Below are 21,619 nucleotides of genomic sequence, written 5' to 3'. Positions count from 1 at the left end.
TCAATGAGCGCGGCATAATTTGCCAGCAAGTATGAAGCCTTCAATGTATGATTGTTTAAATAAAGTATTATGTAAACTCATTGCGGCAGGGGATTCTTGCAGTCTTTTGTTTTATGACATATTTTACATGATTTTGTATTTATGTTCGATCTCTTATTCATTCCTGGTTGAATGTGATATTTATTAACGTTGAATTATTTCATTTATTTATAAATTGAGCATGCGTGTATGTGTATTTGAATGGAAATGAATTCTACGAAATGCGTGGAAACTTTTGTTTTGACGTAACGACGCGATGGCGTTGTGCAGTCTCAATTTTATATGCACTGAATTAAAAGTAACGTGCTACATGCTCGTACGTGCTCTCACTCCTATAATTGTTGCATAATCATGGTAATATCGTATTCTTAGCTGCAATTAAGTCGTTCATCTAATTATGTTGGTGTTTATGTATTTGCGAAAATCATAACCTAACATTTTGACACATTCCGTGATATTTTTACGTAGGTATTCTTCGAATGTGGATTATGTAATGATGTTACAAAGTTAGGTTGTTGCTGTTTGTTAACATAGTAAGTATAGTTATATGTATACTTGTGAGCACCGGAGAGAGTAGGTTAGCTTTTTGCTTCGAAGTGCTCTACTTTTGTTTCTTTTGTGCAGATAAGTGTTCGTACTTGCATCACTATGAATAGAAAAAGAACGCTATGAATTATATTCCTATCTCGTAGGAATATTATGAAAGGGTAAACTTGTCGAAATGTTACTTCCTCACGGAAATATACAAACAATAGGAGGTCTCTTTTAGTTTGTTAGACATTTAGAAAAAACTGTTAGTTTGATTATAACGAATTCTGCAATTTTAATAGAAATCAGGTTAGGTCTGGGGTGGAGCGGATGCAGGGGAAAAATGAAAGTTTGTATTTTATGGTTTCCTATTCCACTCTTCCCATATTTTAAATCAATAATTGATTCGTAAGTTGTATTGCTTTATTCAAGAACTATAACATTTCGTAGGCTTTTGTAATACAAACTGCATCACAAATCACAGGACACTATACAAAATAAGTTATTATAATCTATGTGGTACTTTGAAAAGTTTTGTACATTGTGCTTAAATATCATTTCGATTATTTAAATACTAACAATTCGTATTGCTGAATTATTTGGTGACAAAAGTCTTGCTATAACGTACTCGATTCTACCAGTCTGTTGTTACGATTACTCTATTGTTAAAAGGTTCTGTTAGTCTCCTACATCTATTAAGTATTGTCGCTCTTATGTCTGTTGTTTTTATTTATGAATTATATCTACAATCTCACTATTGAAAATACAAGTACCATTGTACAAATTCCAACCCAATACTTTCACACTGCGGCACAGAGTTCCGGATTGGCATTTCATATATACTATTTGCTTTCCTAATGAACGATTAAACTCTAAAAGTACAATGCACACGAGTATATGACAAAATTAAAATACTTCGTATTCTGTTCGCCCGCCAATGATCGCGCGCGGTTAAAAAAGAAACGCGTATAAAAATGATTATTGTACAGAAATTCTAAACGGTCATCGATACATTCCTCGCTGACGTTCTTGCGTAATCACTTGCGGATCTTGATGCAAAATAAAAAACTGATCTAAAACTCTGGCAATTACTTCTGCGTGAATGATAAAAGATTACATTACACCGCGTACGGGCGCGATGCTTAAGATCCACTTACATCAGATTTAGTCACACTTCTTTTATGCTCCCAGAGTAGTTCCAACTTGAACGAGACGCAGCGCGCTTCTTTCTTCAATCTTTTCGAAACGACCGATGTCCAGTGTACGCGACACGGATTAATTAGCGCAGCTAACGTACCATTAAAAGGTTTCCGTAATGGCGAAAGAAGCACTCCCGATCCCGTGTTCGCTCAAGATCAATTTGATCGTTCGGTAAAAATACTTTATTCTCGTTTCCACGAACCGCTCTCATCCTCGGTTAATCCTCGTGTCTGCTTGGCCACTGGCGGCGCGTGTTTCCTTTCGTTTTCTCTTCTATTTTATCGAGGGGATCGAACGTCTCTAAAATTTGCACGCTGCGTCTCCGGACGAGGAACGTTGGCACGGATTTTTCTATCGAGTTGCATCGCGACAGTGATCGTACAGAGCGGCTCCTTCCAATTACTTGCCGTACTCTTGATGTATGTTGATGAGGAACCAGAATGCCGCCGCGAGGAACATCGTTCCCGTGAGGTCGCCTAACGCTGTCAGGTACGGGATCGCCGAATTGTCTGGGTCGATTTTGTGCCGCCACATGGCGTGTATAATGATGTGCGCCACGTAGAGCAGCAGCATAACCTGCGACAAGAACGAGCAAAAATATATGAAACGGCTTGTTCGATTTGTCTTTTTTTATTTCGGTTGTTCGCGACCGTGACCGGAACCTTTCACTTACACTACCGGCCGAAAGTTTGGAATTACTTGCTGATTTTTGTAAATTTTCGACGATCAAGCTCTTGTATTGTTTATACTGTACAATTTTCTAACATTTTTAATTCACGAATATTGAGATTGTACAGATGCATCCATTTTGCGCTCCGTAAACCTAGTGTTAAAAATAAAGGCGGCTTTTTTAAATGAAGAAGCAATTTGAAGAACAAAACGGATTCCTTGATGAAAGAAAAAAGATAATACTATTCGTAAGTTTTTTTGACAAAGAAATGTTGTTTGAAATTAGTTTATGTTATCGGCGCACAGGTTCGATCCAAAATCAAGACAAAGCAATTTTGCAATTTAAAAGATTTTTCTCAACGTTTCGCTCCAAGTATGGATCATCTTCAAGAGAATTGTTGCTTGGTTGCTCTAAAGGCATTCGGGTTTTCCTAGAAACATGCTGTTTCTCTGAATTCAGGCCGTGATTTGAAACTTTTGGCCGGTAGTGTATAAACGAACGCGAGCATCGTAGGATCGGAGTGGTCGTACCCACCTGAAGTACAGCCATCACGAGGTACGAGATGACGAAGTACGCGTGCAGCAAGGATGTCCCGTGCTTGATGTAATCGGCGAGGAAAATGAAGACTAGTTCGCCGACCATCGCCATGCAAATGAGTATTCTGGCCGTTTTCGCGTATGGCGCTACAGAACGAAAGCGAACGGCATTATGCAATGGTGGAAGTGCGAAAAATATGTAGCGGCAACATTAGTTATTCTTGCATCATTGCACCACTTACAGCCTCTAAAGAGCGCCGTCCACGGGCTAACCCACATTTTCGAGGACGGCGGTAAAATCCCCATAATCGTGGTCTGATGCAACGTTGTTGAGATTCGAGATGCTTGTACAGAAACTAAATTGCCGCCGATTCCGTTTATGATAGGTTGGAAGATCACGAACCCGTTGAACTTGTCGACTACGCGGTCGAGAATCAGACCGCCGAATCTGAAAGTAGAAATTACATCGTTTACGGTTCGTTTTCTCTTTCCGATTGTTCGGCGGGAGGACATCGCCGCGAATGTATCGAGCAAATACTCACCCACTAATAAATAGAGCGGATAGGACCGGAACCCAGCCGGATGTTAGCACGTTTCTAGTGTATTTGTTCCTTAGAACAACGTAAACCCAGAAAGGCAGTATCAGTAGGTAACAGCCGAGTATAACGTAAAGGATCCACACTTGAGTCTCCATTCTCTGGAACAACGACGACGCGATCGCCGATAGTACGCTCAGGGATACGACGTCGCCGACAGATGCTGCCAAGGGCGTCGCCAAATTGTCCGGGTTCATTTTGCATCGGTACGACACCATAATCACGGCGATCATAACGAAATCTGTTTCGGATAGAAGCGTAGATAAAGGAAACACGCCCAACGAACGATTTAACGATAACAACTGCCGCAAAAAACTGATGTGTTTTTCATCGATGCCCGCGAAGAAAAAAAGAACTACTTTTCCATCGCGATGAAAACGTGCGAAGCAATTCAATACCGGTGCAAAGTGACGTACGAATATCGTTTAAACGAATCGATACGATCTGTTTGATCGCATCGTCGCTAATACCGCGTAAGGAAAGAAATCGATTGTCCGAGAATCGGCATGAGTAACGCCTAATAATAATAAGACTACCAGACTGGTCGATATTATTTCTTAGTTGATGCTTTACGATTACAGAACAGCCGAAGACAGTTAGTATCATGAAATTCTTCTGTCGAAATTCTCAGGTAAACCGGTCGCTTTGACTTCTCGATAGTTTTAGCGCTGCTGTATCGACTGATAGCGATGCAATTACCTAGAATGAAACAGGAACTGGTGGCAGTGGATACGCTTGACGCGGCCAGCAGCAAGCAGTGCTCCCACTTGAAATCGTAGTTGTTACCTTCCACAATTGCGTGGACCACAATTGCGAAAATCGACACCAAGATCGCCGCGACGATCGCTTGTATCTGTACCAGGGCGATGTTACCGATGATCATTTTCGTGATCTCTCGGACACCGTTCATGTTCCCTAAATTCGCTTGGGTGCACAAGCGCGAGGCCAAACACATGTCCAGATTGCCTTTCAATCCCAGCAACGAGGGCACCAGAATGAATAATTGAGAAACGTTTTTAAACACTTTCCAATCCTAGAACAGAGACGAGATTTAATTAAACGGGTGGGAGGAGGAGGCTAGACGGTGCTTATGCTGGGAATTCGACCGGGAATGTAAATTGCATTCCAGGAGATTCCACATTAGCGGAACTCGATCAAATTTCGAATGGCAAACGTTTGTACCGCGGGAACGATGTTTATGGAAAAGAATTTTCAACGTCGGATAAAAGAAACGTCGTTGTAGTTACACTCCGTATTATCTCTAGACAATAAGAAGTAGTAAGGAGTAGCGGGATTGATAACAGGAGGGGACGTGAGAAATACACGCGAGTCGCGATCACGAAACACTCTGATCTGTACTAGATAATTCAGTGCTTGTAACAAGGGACAGAAAATAGTTAACAAGTTCGGTGGACGTACCTTGACCTCCGCGAGAACCAGACCGGCCCCGATGGTGCCAATCCCGGCGATGAAGAAGGGCACAGCGACTTGAAGTGTGGTCTGATACCATTTCTCGTTCCTGTGAGCATTGTTGTCGAATCCATCCGGGTTATTCGGGAAGTCCGGATCGGTATCTGAATTTTCGACGGAAGAGATCGTCACTAGGGAACTTCCACTGGAAAGCGATCGGCCACCAAGAGTGCACAGTGACATGTCCCCTTTGTTCTTTTGTCCGTTAGGGGTTTTCAATCCCGCTACCGAGAAACGAATACATCTCACATCGCACAGCACCGATGTCCCAACAACATTTTCTCACAGCTTTTTACGTAATATTCATATCGAAAATCATCGCTCGGACTGTCCGAATTATCGCATCTCGTCGATCTAGGTGTTTTTATTGAATTGTTGTTATCAGCGGATATTTCTGTCTCGTTGGTATCGATAGAAATTTCGATTAACAACGCGATCAACGTTCAAGCGATCACTTGCCGCTGCCACGGGTCTCGACTCTTTCAGCACGGGCCGCGAATTGATTTCTCCGCACCAAGACCGTGGAAAAAAACGAATAGGGTTATCGCTTTCGAAACGATTGTTGTTATTTATGTACAATGCTGCAATACGTCATGATATTTCCTTAGCGTTTCGTTTCCACGACAGGCATCATGGAATACAGTTTCGTCAACGATACGCGGATGAGATTGCTCGACACCTGCGATTAATTAGAGAGGTGGAGTTTTGTTTAATAACGTTTCTCGGGTGACCGTTTCGCTTCGCGATACTCGGCTTTCCGTGCGTTTGCTGCTTCATAAAATCGTTCGTCGGACAAAGGAAGTTTTCTTTCATTAGGTTCATTGTTATGACACTATATGCGGTATAGCTTAACGGGCACGTCTTACAAGCTTGCAGTAGTCTCTTAATAGATCATAGATCACGCGTACGCCGAATACGAACATACAGGCTGTCCCAAGAAAAATCAGAGAATCACCGCTTTCAAGGAATCACAACATTCTTGGAAAACCCTGTAGGTTTAGGAATCAGGAGGAAGAAGTTATGGTTACAACCAGACTGCGTACGTAGCACGCGGGACTGTTTGACATTTGGAAAATAGCAGAGTATAATTAATTCTAACGAGCAAGACCACTGCGGATCTTTATATGTGTTGCAAGAAACAAGAACCGCTCAGAAAATTCTTTCTTGTTTGACTAATTTTAGTGGTGCTCAATTCGTTTAATCTTTCTACTGTTTCAAAAACGTATGTGTAAAGATGTTCGCAGCCCGGTGTGACTAGGCTTTCGGAAGGTCGGTACAGTCGTAAACGCGCGAGGATGCTCACCTGCGACTTTTTTCACGACGTCCGGTTCCGCTTTGAGGTCCACCGATCCGTTGACCTTGGTCTCGTTGGCCTTCTCCATACAATCGAAATCGAGCGCATAGTTGTCTTTGCCGTTCCACATGCTGACCCGCGATATGGTAAACGCGTGATCCTTAACCTTCATGCTGTCGGTCTTGTCCGTTAATTGGTCATCATGATCAGACCGGTTGTTTAACTTCATATTAGTTACGTTCAACAGCGTCGGCTCAGTCGACGAGTCCGGAAAAGCGACCATACCTGCAATTTTTTCCGATGATTCGCACAGAGTCGTATTCTCACGGGGGTGTATCGGTCGAGTTCGCCGGTTCGTTTTAATAAATACTGTTCGCTCGGAACACGAAAGCACGCGCAGGAGTCGTGAGTCGTGACAATAGCGAAGGTTATCGCAGGTAGATATTCCAGATAGATCGGTAGATCGAACTCGACACGAAAGATAAAGATCTATGAATGTTTCAAATCAAATTTGTCCTAACGTACCGGATTCGGTGCTGCCGGGCAATCGTGTAGTATCCCCGTCGAAATTGGTAGTCTCGGGGATCGACTTGTGATAGTTTCACGTCGGACCTGCCTATCTCGGTCAGTCTTGATCTGGGAAAATAACCGAAACAATAGAAAATATTAGTTGGTTCGCGAACGGTAAAAACTGCTTTAATAATAAATCGATCGATTAAATCTCCAAGATAGAGCAAGCCTATCACCTCGATGCTTATCGATTCCTTCGGTGGCCGTAAATCTTGTTATTGATTGGCCGATTGTTTGACGATCGATATTGGTCACGGGTATTCATTAACTGATAATAATCGAGAGAACACCGAGATTGATAGTTACGATCCGCCACTCTTTTCAGAGTCGTTGCTCTTCGGCTAGACGGACTGATAGCGCGTGTAACATTATACATATACGTGATCAGCATAGTATACCGCTAACGATACGAGGAATTTAGTTCTTGTGTTACTATTAATCTGATCCCACGTGTCGCGCTGGATTTAAATTGCACGCGTGCAGAAAGCTGAAATACGGCTGTTGCAGGATTTATTCGAGAATCCAATTGGAGGGCAACCTTTTTCTGTGATACACTCCTAATGGAATCACGGCGTGCCACCGCGGCGATTGTACTTCAAACGAAACCACAAAGATTTCGAGAAATATTCATTAGCCGAAACTCGATACCGACGATTTAATTCACCGATGTGCTCGACTATACGCTCGTTTAAACACAGAAATTTGCCATTCATTCAATTTACTCGCGCTTCCGTGTCACGGTAAAATATAGTTGGACCACCACTCTGATTACCATTTTACTCCGTCCTCGTCGAACGAATGTAGTTTTACGTATAATCATTTTGCACGGCTTATCGTTTTACGTGCAACTACCATTTAGCTTGTATGACTTCTTAATGTACGGTGTCCTTCGAAGCCTCGATCCGAGCGATACGAAACGACGGACGAAACCGGCACCGATAATAATTAAAACATAACTGCCGTAGACGAAAATAGCAAAGTGGAATAATTATTGTTGGTTGTTTCGAAGGAACAATCAATATTATTTGATGTATACTTGTTGTAATGCTTGCAGCTGATGCACCTGTGGATAGAGCTTACATACTATGTATTCAGAAACGTAAAAAAAGGACATTTCTCGTTTATCCTTCGGACTTAACCCTTTGCACTTCGAATGTGATTTTTCACATATCTTCCCAACAACTCACTATTATTTTAAGTGTTTCATAATGTTTATTTTCAGATCTGTAAATTAATAATAATGATAGGGTTGAATTTATAGTGATAAGATAAAAATATTAAGAAAAAAAACGCCAGTATTGAAACAGCCAAGATTGAGAAAAGTCTTTGAGAAAAGCTAAACTGAATAATCGCCGAACAATTAATCCGGAAATGTCTCACGGAAAACCTTTTTATAGTTTTGATAATTGTGAAAGAAAAAATCACACAGAAGCAAGTCGGTTCGAGCGATCCTGTAGATCTAGCGTTCAACTGGTAGTTGAAAAGTGTCGAGTCACAGTCTCGGCATAGAAGTGGAGAGGGTTAACAAATTCCGAGAACAAAATGAAAAATGAGAAAGAAGGCATACGGTGATTCGTTGCGGTACTTACGTAGTAACGATATATCGAGGAATTTGCGCCAGCGTGTCGACGTTTCCTAGTAAAACGTTGATTGTTCGTTGATGTTCGATTGACCCTGCCACTTCTGGCTCGTGCAGCTTCGATCTTGTTCTCGAAGGAGCGTTTGGTCTCCGGTTGGAATCCTTCGAGTGCTGGAAACGTGGGCAGTTGTCTTGCCGGGGGTTGTTCCCGTTCGGGTCAAGGTGGAGCACTGAGATCAAGGATCGACGAGGCGTCGCAGGATTGCCGCCGTGGGGCTTTCGTTTCGGTATCTCGCGAAAAATGAAGTTTCGAGTAGAACGATGTGTGTCTCGTCACTGCTGCGTACCGATCCGTTTGCCTCACGCGGTCGTGGTTGACTGATAAAAGAAGCCTCAGCCCATTTGTCGGCACTTGAGCCGCTCATGTGCATAGAGATGCGACGTGTTCCTCGTATGCCGTCCGTACGTACGCACGCACGTGCGCTATCTCGTCATTCGTACGCGACAGTGGGAGGAGGAATTATCGCGAATAAATTGTAGATCACTAATTGATTTGCGACGTCGCTCGAGCAAAATCCCCATCCGAACTTGGATCGATTCTAGACACCCTCCCACCAATCGTCTCCTCGCGGCCTCCCTCCTAGCCCGTGTCTCGATAATAATACGCAAGCGGCCGACACCAACGGACCGCGGACGACACGAATTTAATCGCGCCACTCGATAACGAGGCGACAATTGCTATAAATCGCGGATCGCTTCCGGCAATCGCCGCTAGACACGTTTACACGGCCGCTGTCCATTTAGGTACATTAATACGCGCGACGGAACCTGTTGAATCGATTTTTCTTCGGTCCAGTATCTAAGTGACATCGCGACTATTCGAACATACAAAGTACAGACCTGTCCAAGGCGGCCGAGTCATCGAGGAGAACCGTTTAATACGGCGCGCGGCGTGTCCACTGCATCAACTATCACTATTTTTTTGAGATAAGCCAGTCGAATGCACACCTTTTTTCATCGAACGCTCACGCGATTCGAGTAAAGCGTGTATCGGCAAACATAGAATTGCGTGGATCTATATCCAGCGTTCAAGGGAATCCCGAAGTAATCGGCATGCCGTGACGGCGACAGCGACCGCGGACGTTGGGGGTTCACCTTCCCGATGATTTCGCGATCTCAAACAAGCATCGATTTCCGACATGCGCCGACGACGGTTCATGTGTATCGATGACGCGGCCGCCAACCGTCGATGTTCAGATAAATAATTCGCGGCGACGAGAGTATTCGCGGTGTTCACAGAACAATGGGACAATTTAACTCGGCGGCCATTATTCGGAGTAATTATGAGGCAAAACGAACGACGACAAATTATACCGGCACAGTCATCGTCACCGTTGCTTCGCTATAATTAAGAATAATAAAAGGAAACGAGAGGAGGACGCTGATCGGTATCAGCCGGCAGGATCAAGGACGTTGCCGTCAGTGCTTCCGCAAGATCGTAATGTTTGAAATTGTTCCGTGTGTATCGGCTAAATCCAACTAGCTAATCCATAACACTAGCAATTAACATATCATCATTATTTCGGGAACAATTGGACAATCTTAGAAACAAATATCGCGTGTCTTTAAGAACGTAGATACAATTTAGGTGTAACTATTCCAAAGCGAAGTCTTCGTTTCCTCAACAATGGTCAGGTCTATTTCCCGATAGAACAATCGAACTTTCATCAGAAGTGTGCGATAAATGGCGGCAACGCTAGCAGTTGATTAAAGGATTCTCAGTAAGGCGACGCGTATCCGTTTATTGAAGGACCGATGAAAAATGTTTCGCTCACCTAATTGTAATTCTCGTTTCCGCTGTAAATCTTTTGTTTAACCGTGATTTTATCAGATAACGAGAAATGTCACTCGATCCACTCGGTGTTTACTGTCCGCGCGCCTTTATGCCGTGAGAATGCGGTGGAAATTACGCGGGAAGTGTTTCGGACGTAACGATTCACCGGCGTCCCGGGATTTCCATTAAAAGCGGTATATGGGTGATGGTATTACGCGCCCGTAGACAGTGGACACTCGCGTAGAATTGAAATTCACGTGTTACGTGACTCGAGCGCGTTCTGAACCTCCATACCATCCCGGGCCGGTAGAAGCCGTGGCACTAATTTCGCGAGAGCCTAAACAGCAATAACAACGCGTCGAGTATAGGTCAAGTACGTGTCATGGTATTTACGTTCGAGCAGGTGTCGCGATGTTTGATATCATCTTCAGTCAAAGGGGTGTTATCGGACCGGTAAACAGGCATTAATGTCGTCCCGTGGCAGCCGATTTGCCAGCTTGATCGCGAAAATATGCTCGGTATGCCGCGAGCGCGCGCGCGCGCGCGTCTTTATCTTCGACAGTGCTTCAAGACTCGAGGCTCGGGCTGTTTAACGACGTTAACGATGCATTTAAAAAATCGTTCTCGCCGAGACGGTCCACAGCCCATCCCCATGTCCCGTTGCAACCAGCATAAACAAGAAAATCCTGACACCGCAAACGTTCGACGTATGTATCCCGCTAATACGACTACTACGGTATACACGAATTTTATAGCGGCTTTATCGCTGGCTGTAAAACGCACGGATCTCCCGTGTGATCTCTCTGCAGCAATCGTACTGTAGATCGCGTTGCGCGTGGAACAATAGCCACAGGCTTTTCTACAAGTTCATCCGATTGCACCGAAACGCGAATCACGTTCCTAATTAGACTGCGGATCTTTATTGCAAGAGATTTCATCCCTTAACGATTTTAACAGAGGAAAAATTGTACATCGACTTCTTCGATTTCTAAAATTTTCCAACAATTTTGCTACGAATGCATAAAGATCCGCAGACTACTTGTGATCGATGAATTACTTCAACGAATCTGTCGAACCGTTTCTTGAAACTTCTTATCGTTCAGCTATTTATTGTTTTTTTCCTTATTATATCGTTCGCAACGGATTAATCCTCGGCAATCAATGTTCTTCTTTCTCGCGACACCGTCAAGTGCTTAATACATGGTGGATAATGAAAGAGCACAGTGCAAATCAAAACTGTACAAAGTAATTTGATCTCAACGAGCGATAATAGCATTCTTTGAGTAACATCGATCAGATTATTTCATTATTAGCACTGTCTGTACACCTGACCGTCAAATTCACGTTCCTGATGACACTTGTAGGCGTTATCTCCAACGATATATCATAAGTGGCTAAATAATTGCATCAAATGGAGGAAAACAAAGTGTCGTGTTTATTCCGTCAAGGTAAAGACAAAAATACGCTGGTTAGTTGAAATTCTAGAAGGATGAATCTATAATTTATTCCTGCTATTCGCCGGCGCGGCGTTCGTCTTCAGGAAAATCACGAATTAATTCTGCAACTCATTTCGGTTTTTCCAACCAGTTTCACCATTTGTATTCAACATTAGCCGATAACGATAAATCTTTAATTTTATGGTTTATGACAGTCGTTCAAACATTTCGTTCGACTGTGTCCTAGGTTATTGGTTGTTGAAAAAAAAACTAGACAATGCGAGGACTATCAACTAAAATGCCCTCCAGCGAAGTTGTGATAAAGAGTAAACAAATCTAAACGACATTAGGCTCAAAATGTGACCTTGAAACAAATACTCGTGTTTTGTGTGCTAGAAGTGTTTACGATCGATTTAAATTCGTTCGGTAATGGCGCGCGATTGATGTTGTATATTTTTGTCGAGTCGGAATCGTCGCAACTAATTGGCACAGATTATAATGTTACATAATCGTTATCGGATAACTTTCGCTAATGTTCTCTGCAGCGACCAGATCGAAATCAATGTCGGTGGCTATTTCTTCCATTTTTATCGTGAATGTTGTGCGATTCTTTCTGTATCGATAATGTATCTAAATGCTTATCAGTTAAAATATTGTTTTCTCGTGGTACATTCTACGTGACGATACCATTTCGGTTGACTTTTGCATTGTAATAATAACAATGGTCAAGTCTCTTTAAATTCGCGCGGTATCGTGTTATAATCGTCAAAATTTTATCACTTCTTGAATGTGATCTGTACTATTAGGTCTGTAGGATTTAATACCGTTCGAGTACTTATGTTAGTGCGATAACGTAGATATTTAATCTTTATACGTGCTAGTAGCATTAGGTAGCTCGTTTGATAATAAAATGACGTATTTTTACTAATCAGTGCGTAAAATATTATTACTAGATAAGCCTCCATTCTATTTTGAAGCGCCACTCAAAAACGATCTTTTTAACGCTAATCTATGGCCCACGAGTTCCTCTGACAAGCTTGTCAAACTTGTTTCATACTTCCTGCCGTGTGTATTGCATAATCTCTTGAAAAATCATTAAGAGTCACGTTTAAAGTTTAAACATTTTCAACAATATTCCAATCTGTAGGCAGCAAATGACCAAAGCAAATTGAAAGAGTTCGTTTAAGTAGCTAACAATAAGTAACAAAGTAGCTAGAAATAAGAAAAGTCTGGGGACTCCCACGAGAATGACTTCCTGGATCGAACATCGGTAGAGAATAACAATTTTCAATGTCGCTACTTCATCTATCCTCCACAATGTGATGGCAAACTTTATTCCTCAATATATGCCCACAAATTCAGTGTTGAGCAAATTTTATTTTAAATAATAAATAAACGTGTGATTTTAATTGCAAATAATAGCTGAACTTTATATATTTAAATAAAAGTAATTTAAATAATTCCAAAAGTGATCTATTTATTAATTCTTATTTGCAAATAAAAGATTATTTATTATTTGGATTGAGGTGGAAATCAAATAAATAGTTTTTGTCTTCTCTTATTTCTTGTATTTGGTATACAGGGTATCTCAAAATTCCTTCAACAGCCGGAAATGGGAGGTTCCTGAGATCATTTGAAGCAACTTTTTCGTTTGCAAAAATGGCTTCCGCGGCTTTGTTAAGGAGTTATTAACGGAAAACACGGACCAATCACAGTATTAATATTGGATATCACTGTATTCGGGAAAGTCTACAGAATCTTTTGCTGTAAAGAACAATTCAACATCTTTTATAATAACATCACAATATTTGTTCAAAGTTGAAAAATATGTCTTTTTTTAAAATTCAATTATCTCGAAAACTGTACGTCTAGGAGAAAAATTAAGGACAGATTGGGAATCAGCGCGAGAAACACTGTGAGAATCGCATAGTGGGGATCGAAATACAAAAAAAAGTTGAAATTTGTTGGACCGTGTAATTCCTTAACAAATCCGCGGACGCCATTTTACCAAAGGAAAATGTTGCTTCAACTGATCTCAGGAACCTCCCGTTTCCGGATGTGGAAGGAATATTGAGCCACCCTATATACAATGAACACGTGCGCGTTTTTTTGTTTGCTATAGCAACCTTTCCAGGTACATATACCGCCAGTGCAGTGGTCGGGCCCTAGCTGGAGGACCTAGCAGCCTATAAAAGAGTACAATTTAATTTATTATTTGCCAACACAAATAATAATTGGAATTGTATTTGTAAATAAGAATTAACTTTATTATTTTAAATAATTCTATTTAGACTTGCTCAAATAATAAATGATTATTTTTGCTTTTTATTTGAATATCCAAATAACAAATAACTTTTTATTTAAATTGTTATTTAAATAAATTTACTTATGGCTCAACACTGTCCATGATTATGTAAGTTGTCTAAGTGAAAATATCAAAAAAAATGAAATTTTGAATCTAAATTCAAATTCAACTCTCAGCACTGCAATCTAAATGGAAATTCAACTTTCAATCTCATTATATTTAAGTCTAAATTCAAATTCAACTTCCAATTATTATATGTGCCCATAGTCACGTATACAACATTCCACTCGGGGGTGCGTCAATTTTATGAGAGGGCGAAGAAATGAAAAACGACACCAGATAATGATTATTAGACTATATTATTGGACGTATCCAACTATTCTTGACTAACAAATAATATTTATCGACGAACAACGAATCTCTATGAACTTACACTGTAATTTTGATTTTTCGAATTTTGATTTTTCGCTCCTTTCGCACTTTGTACCCTCGATCGTTAATCGCTAACAACCATCTCAAAAGAATACCAAACTTACAATGAACGTTGATATACGAAGTTCGTTTAGCATGACGAATGATCTGAATACTTGAAAACATATCTTTTCTTCCTCGATAGGAACATTATTCTTTGGCGTACAATACGTTGACCGTATCCAGTTTGTACAAGGAAACTTGCATCGAGATGGTATCCGATTCGATCTATCTACATTTGTATGAAGTTTGCGAAAGTGTACGTGTAGTTTGTACAAGTATTTATTTCTACAAACCAGCTACGGTCAGATACAATGGAAACTCTATTTTTTTTCTCAATCACTTAAAATAAATTGCATTCGCGAACGCAAATGTTTCGTAGCATATTCATATATACCATACATACTCTTACGCGGTCACAATGTTTGTTGTTTGTTTCTTGAAACTGATAAATGATCGAAACGAAAACGTTACAGAGCAAGGTATAAATATTACATACCTCTATTCGCTTAAATACTTATAAATATACGTATTTAGATGAAAGCATTACATTAGGAACATTCGGTTTTCTGTATTCTAATTTACATTACGTGTACATTACGTGTACAGCTATTATTACACTTAAAATTATGGATCTCTCTCTCTCTCTCTCTCTCTCGCTTTCTCACTCATTCTCTCTTGTTCTCTCTCTCCCTTTTTCCCTCGGTAAGAAACAATCGATACCTCCTCTTCGGCAATTTGTTCTGTAACGTACAAAAGCCATCTCCCGTGTCTCCGGAAGTCTAGCCCGCTTCCATTAATCCGTAGAGTGTCGAACTGTCGCTTTGCAAAAATAATCTTCCATATCATCTGATCTTCGCAGAAAAATAATTTGGTACGGTGTGCCTTTTATTTATTTGTTCCTCTCTAACAACGCCGAGAATGAACGAATAGTCAGCTCGAATATTCATCAGACGTACATATTATAATTATCCCCCGTTTCTTATGTTCTCCGTCACATTCGTGAACTCACATCTTGCGTATAATAAAGATCACCGACAATTTTTCGCGGTAACCGATTATTATGTACACACGCACACGGTCATTCATACAGGTTCTCTCACATCTCTTTTGTAAATATATATGCATATATTTATCTATCTATATATGTATATATATATATAATATTTATATATATATTTATATATTTAATAATTCGTCATCGAAACAGTGTTTACTTGTACTTCTGGTTCACCGAGTAGAATACATTCATTACGAATAGACTGCGGATCTTTACGCATTTATGAAGAAATTAGTTGGGTGAAATATAAAAGGGTGAACGATTTGAAAAATTCAAGAATGTCGTGTTGTTACTTTTAATGTAACAAAGTCGTTAAGGAATGAGATCAATTTCTATGTTATTCCAGCTTCTCGCAATCAATGCAAAACATTTTTATTTTGCGTAAAGATCCGCAGTCTAATTGTGAATTACGCTAGCCGCCCACTCATCCACGCTATTCCCTAAGTGTGAAATACCTAGGAGGACCCTGAATCGTGGTACTTAACGATCGTAGTCGAAATACTTGTCGCGGTTGGCCGTGTACCCCCGAATCGCCATGCCCTTCCCCCCTTCCCTACATTTTGTTTTTGTTAACAACTAATTTTGATTTTTCCTCAATCGTTTATCCTGCTGCGTACGTTACGTATTACACGATATCCTCGAACGTATCGTCGCGTCGCGTCGCCGCGCTTACACAGTATTGCTTAACTGCAAAAAGGGGGTGGTGTATATAATTCGCACGAATCACACGCACGCACATCAACACACGTACATACACATATGTCCGTTCGACGTCGAAGCGGAACGTTCTAAATCCGTATATTATAAATGCGATCGATTAGCAGGATCGGTATTGGTCGATTTCCAAACAAAACGATAGACACCATGCCCCGAATAGAACGTTCATCGGCCGCGGCATTCGCGACTCGTTAAAGCTTAAACTTAGGAACATACGTTTATACAATACAGATTAATAGGAACTTAGGGTATCATCAATACCGGTCTATCACGTGCATACCGTTGCTATCAAACGTTGCCCGCTCGCGAATCGCTGATCGTATCGGTATTTACAAGGGAGTCCAGTGAGCGACGAACTTTTTTCACGCGCGTCGATTAACCATCGTCTCGAACTTATAGGAAAATACGGATAACCAGCAATATTGCGTCATTCCCAGTAAACGTACAATGCGATGCGTCCTCTTAGTGTACACGTCTTTGTGCGTTCAGAATTTCTCGTGACGGTTGCGTAACCTTTTTCAACCGGAGCTATTATTGTCAGGCTGCTACACGATGTTTTACGTAAGAGAAAAAAATAAAATCAGCTATACCGCTTCGTAATATATCTATACATATAAATAAATATAAACGTACACGAAAGAAATAAATATACAATATGTTATGCAGCGCGACAATGTATGCCGTTGGCAATTTAGATACCGCTTCGACCGAAAGTAAAGTCGCGATAGGAAGAAACCGAAGGTGTAGAATGTAGACGCCAAATTGCCGCGTGCTTGCGGAAAGCTTCCACTTGTCTGCCTTAATTAGGTGCCGCTCCAAAAACCGTGCATCGAGTTAACACATTACCGACCGGTGATTATTGCATAATTTTGAAGAATCTATGGTACATGGCTAAACACTTTTTAATGGGACCTTCAATAGCAACAGCAATTTTCATTATGATCTAACAAATCACCCTTAATAACATCATCTAATAGTTTCATTTAAGATTGCAATATAAAAGAAAATTTCTATGCTTTCTTTTGGTACAGCACAATTATTGAAAATCCTATTAATAGGCTTCTGGTAGATAAAGTGTTAACATATTTTTCGAAAAATATGAGGTTGCAGCCTATGAACACTCGGTTCCGTAAAAATGACCATTTTAACTAGCAGATTAAAGAATGAACGGCTTTCAACCGAAGAGAAGCTGTTAAATAATTCATCTTCTCGAAAAGCTCGGATCTTTTTCAAAGTTCTGTTTCAGAAAGAAGCTGGTGACAGATATTCAGGGTTCGCACCCCGCTCTAGATACTGAACCGTGTCCACGTCGTAAAGATCTCAAAATATTTTTGAAAACCGCAGTATCGTCCGGCGATGAAAGCAGTTGTGTACCGAAAAATCGAATTCCCGATTGTGCCGGGCACAAAAGCTTGACGTATCGTCGCACGTCCACATTTCCGAGTTTACACGATTTTATTGAAGCAGGAATGAAACGAGAAGAAAGGCAGTATCAATCTAAAAATGGCACGTGTTGCGCAAAAGGGGTGCACGTAAACCGTTCACCCTTCCGGTCGGTGCGGCCTGGCCCATTCACAATGCTTATGTTAATTCTCCGGAGTTTTTTTCGGGATCGACCCTAATTTCACGATTTCTACGGGTTTTACAAATTTTTTTCCTCGACTCTCTCTGTCTTTGTTTTCTGTTGGTCGACGTTTCTCGAATCGACGGGACACGTTCCCATCTGTCGTCGTGGTCGTTCGTCGACAGGTCGGCGGAAAGCATCGATGGGGAGAGGCGAGTCGGTTACAATGGATCGTCTAGGAGCGCGTGCTAAGCCAAGAGGGGACGAAAATCTTATAAAAGATTTCCAAAATATTGTGTAAATCGGCTGGGGTGTGCGCCAGCTGAAAATTTGGGGTAAAATCCGACGAAACGGTGAACGTGTGCCATGCAGTGGCGAGAGCCACCCGGCACGCTTCACGCGCTCCGGTGTCCCTCTCTCTCTGCTAAACAAATAAAGGGTTGCGCGCCTTTTCCACGCGACCCCCTTTCAAAACTTCGAACACAACCGAACAATGCCGGTATTTTCACCCCGTTCGGCCAAGTTTTTCCCGAATCGCGGAATTCCACCCCTTTTGGAAATCGTTCGACTGGAAATAAAAAAAAAAAGGAAGCGAGAGCGAGAGGATGAAAAGAACGTGTGTGTACACGGGAACCTCGCGGCAAGAGAAGCGTGCGTTTGTCGTCGCGAGGAGAGAAACGATGGCGAGAGATCGATGAAAGGATTCCACTGATTCGAACCATTTTATTTTCCGAGCCAGTTTTTCGATGCTGTTATCCCCGAACCCTTTTCACGCTTTTGTAAACTATTCCGCGACGATATTTCATTTCCGAGTGACAGGGTTTCGGGGAACGATCAGCCGTTCTTAATTACGAATTTTTGGTAAAAGCTAACTCGTCTGCAATTTGATTCTTCACCGTTTTCTGGATTTTTTAGTTCTCCTGGAACAAGATTGTTGCCCTTCATTTTCTAATGCCACCAGCAACTCTACCATTAAAGCAAAAACATTTTATTTTGAGATGACGAGATTGAAAATATTCGTGAATTTATTGACTGCTTCTACTGATTTCCTTTATGAATAGATTGCGAATGTCTGAAGATCCAAGAATTAATAATACAAATCTAATTAACTTCTGAATAAAAAGAAATATCAGTGGAATCACACCGGGTTAAGATTACGCTACGCTGGAGATAGAATATGAGGCGGCATGAAGTTCCGCGACGTTGCTGGGGACACAATGGGGGGGGGGGGACAAGCTTTAGAATGATAAATTCGAAGGTTGAACAGAGATTTGAAACGAATGACGTTCAATCGGAGCATCTAATCTGACAAGATATTTCGTGGAACGAAGACAACAGAGTTAAGCCGTGAGAACGTTTCCTCTGTGCCGCGGTCGTGCGGAAACTTGTATCTCGTAATGATCGTTATCTTCGGCAACGGCGTCGTCTCTAAGATCGAACAATAGCGAGGCGCTTCACAAAATTCGCTACGTAGCGAAATATTTCGTCGACCCTCTCTCGCCATGCGCCACGTGGATTCCTTTGATCGTCGAAGACGTCGTTCGCGCGAGTGTGGTAGTTGTGGCCGGTGGTGGTGAAATTATTACGAGGGGGGATATGAAATTTCCAAGTTGCTGGCCGATGCGATGGGGGAAAGAAGCGTGGAAACGAGAGGATGCCAAGGGGGTCGAGAAAGTACCGCGGGGTTGGAGAGGGGCGAGGGGAACCGTGGGGAGAGGGAGACTTTGATAATTGCAATTCACTTCCTTGTTGGTGTATAAGCAGCGCGAGCGCGCGGTTGTGGTGGTTGATGAGTAGTAGAACCGTTGGGGTGGACCGTCGAGAAAGTTGGGGGTGGGGTGGAGGGAGGGAGTGAGAGGGCGCGTTCGGTTCGATACCTTTCTTAAATTGTACCGGGAACCTCGAAGACCGGCCACCGGCATCGGTTTCGTAAATAAATAACGCAGAGGGAAACCAACGATCCCGATTATTCGATTCAGTTTCGGGGGTGGTAAGGAACCAGCGGACAAAGGAACCGTGGCTGCCCTTAAAATTTCACCATTGTTCCCAGGATAAATAAAACTCCTCCGCTGAGAACGCCGGGTGGTATTGAGTTCGCGACGAGAGAGAACGGCAACTGAAGGACTTTTACTAAGAAGCTCTTGATTGTTATTGTAGTGATTTCACGGTACTAAGTATTCAATTTTATTTTCCAAACAAAAAGATCCGTTCCGAGTTATTTGCGATTTTCCCCAGCAGGGTAAAGTTTTCCGGTCCCTAATTAATATCTGGAGGCGAACGATAATGAAAAATTGGTGGTTGTTTTATCTATGGGAAGGAATTACATTTCCCCCTCTGTATACATATGTACATATTATATACATATATGTATAGGTATATAAAATATAGGTATATATATATTCTCCCTTTTCGGAGCTCTTGGAAACCGCAAGAAGTTATTGATTTTTATACATATCCCTGGCGGGTGTGGGTGGCCACGGACGTCCAATTTTTGGTGTATACGTGCGTGTCTGTGTGTTTGCGTACGAGAGTAGGGGATGGTTGTGTGTCATTTACTCATTGGTGGTTGGCGGGACAGAGATGAAAACAGTTGCCTTCCGCCTTCCCTTTTCAAACCGAGTCGACTCCGGCCATCAACCGAAAGGAAAACTCCGATATAGCGCAGGCGTTTCACGTCTTCGGATCGCGCTCTCCCTCTCGCTGAAAATTGACCAACCCGCTTTTCCTTTCGTTTTCCCATAAAATATTGTCCCTCGCTACGCTCACGACGTATCGCGTCGAGGAGCTGATACTCTCCCTTCCCCTCGTCACCGATGCTTCACATCCCCTTTCTTGTTATATTTTCTTTTTCCCTTTCTCTCTCTCTCTTTTTTGTCGTTCGAAACGTGTTTGCGTGCAACGAAAAAAATTTCGTTAAGGAAATTGGATACGACGGTATTTGACTTGTATTTTTTTGCCCGGATAAAGTGACAAAGGCTCGGGGGACGCGCGCTCGCAATTTGTCACAATTTAATTCATGGTGGCGACCCTCCGCGCACCAACATTCCAAACTTCTTTGGAGCGGCACCCTTTAAAATACGAAACTGGTGAAATTGATCGATCCGACCGGATAGACGGTCGAGTAAATTGAATTATACAAGTTGATATCGTGCAGCGGTAAACGGTGAAAATTTAATGGGGAACGAAAGAACGGGTGGGCGGTTAGCCCCGGCGCGGAGACCAAAGGAGTGAAAATCAAGTGGAGTACATAATCAAATCAAAGAAATAAAATGTTGTTTTATTCGTACATACGCGGTCACACGTGCATAAATCATAGTAAACCGAACGGGAAAGATATACAAAACAATACAAAACAGGAATGTAGCGAGAAAAAAAATCAGGAACGTCCTTACTTCGCAGTCTTATTATAAAAATATACAATCGATCTTGTATCAATAAATCATTAGTGGTTAGTGGTCATTATGTATGTATGTATGTACATACATGTGTATACATATACATTTATATGTATGCTCTCTCTCTCTTTTTCTCTCTCTCTCTCTCTCTCTCTCTCTCTCTCTCTCTCTCTTCGATTACGTCGAGTGACTAGATCAGCGTTTTTGGGATTGTAAATTGTTTCGAAAAATGACTAGACGAGATCAAAATAAATTCTCCTCTCATGGCAAACAATTAGGTACGACCTCGAGAAACACGTACGCTCGTATAATTATAATAATATAATACAGCTTGTGTCTATATAATTCTTTGACA

The 21,619-nt window shown here is 41.7% G+C and overlaps 1 protein-coding gene across 2 annotated transcripts; it reads right to left on the bottom strand.

The window, feature by feature from the left end:
• Positions 1 to 837: 837 nt before the first annotated feature.
• Positions 838 to 8,521, bottom strand: LOC143210075 (solute carrier family 41 member 1). 2 transcript variants are annotated; one of them, XM_076426557.1, is made up of 9 exons: positions 8,493 to 8,521; positions 6,859 to 6,969; positions 6,343 to 6,618; positions 4,989 to 5,263; positions 4,269 to 4,602; positions 3,516 to 3,810; positions 3,216 to 3,421; positions 2,972 to 3,120; positions 838 to 2,343 (listed from the first exon to the last, which is right to left on the bottom strand). In XM_076426557.1, the coding sequence occupies exons 3-9, from the start codon at positions 6,614 to 6,616 to the stop codon at positions 2,167 to 2,169; spliced, it is 1,710 nt and encodes a 569-aa protein (XP_076282672.1). In that variant the 5' UTR covers positions 6,617 to 6,618; positions 6,859 to 6,969; positions 8,493 to 8,521; the 3' UTR covers positions 838 to 2,166. The 2 variants fall into 2 exon arrangements, with proteins under 2 accessions (XP_076282672.1, XP_076282673.1); XM_076426558.1 differs by having other exon boundaries at positions 842 to 2,343; positions 4,989 to 5,143.
• Positions 8,522 to 21,619: the final 13,098 nt, after the last annotated feature.

Source organism: Lasioglossum baleicum, chromosome 6 (genome assembly GCF_051020765.1).
Source record: "Lasioglossum baleicum chromosome 6, iyLasBale1, whole genome shotgun sequence".
NCBI lineage: Eukaryota > Metazoa > Arthropoda > Insecta > Hymenoptera > Halictidae > Lasioglossum > Lasioglossum baleicum.
Note: the sequence above shows the minus strand (reverse complement) of the source record. Positions and strands in the feature narration are given on the sequence as shown.

What these genes read in the sequence shown, in the direction of transcription:
- LOC143210075 (XM_076426557.1), bottom strand. Translation starts at nt 6,616, where the DNA reads ATGGTCGCTTTTCCGGACTCGTCGACTGAGCCGACGCTGTTGAACGTA. An exon ending in CAGTTCCTGTTTCATTCTAG is followed by an intron (nt 3,811 to 4,268) that starts GTAATTGCATCG and finishes TATCCGAAACAG; the next exon opens with ATTTCGTTATGATCGCCGTG. An exon ending in TCCGCTCTATTTATTAGTGG is followed by an intron (nt 3,422 to 3,515) that starts GTGAGTATTTGC and finishes TTCTACTTTCAG; the next exon opens with ATTCGGCGGTCTGATTCTCG.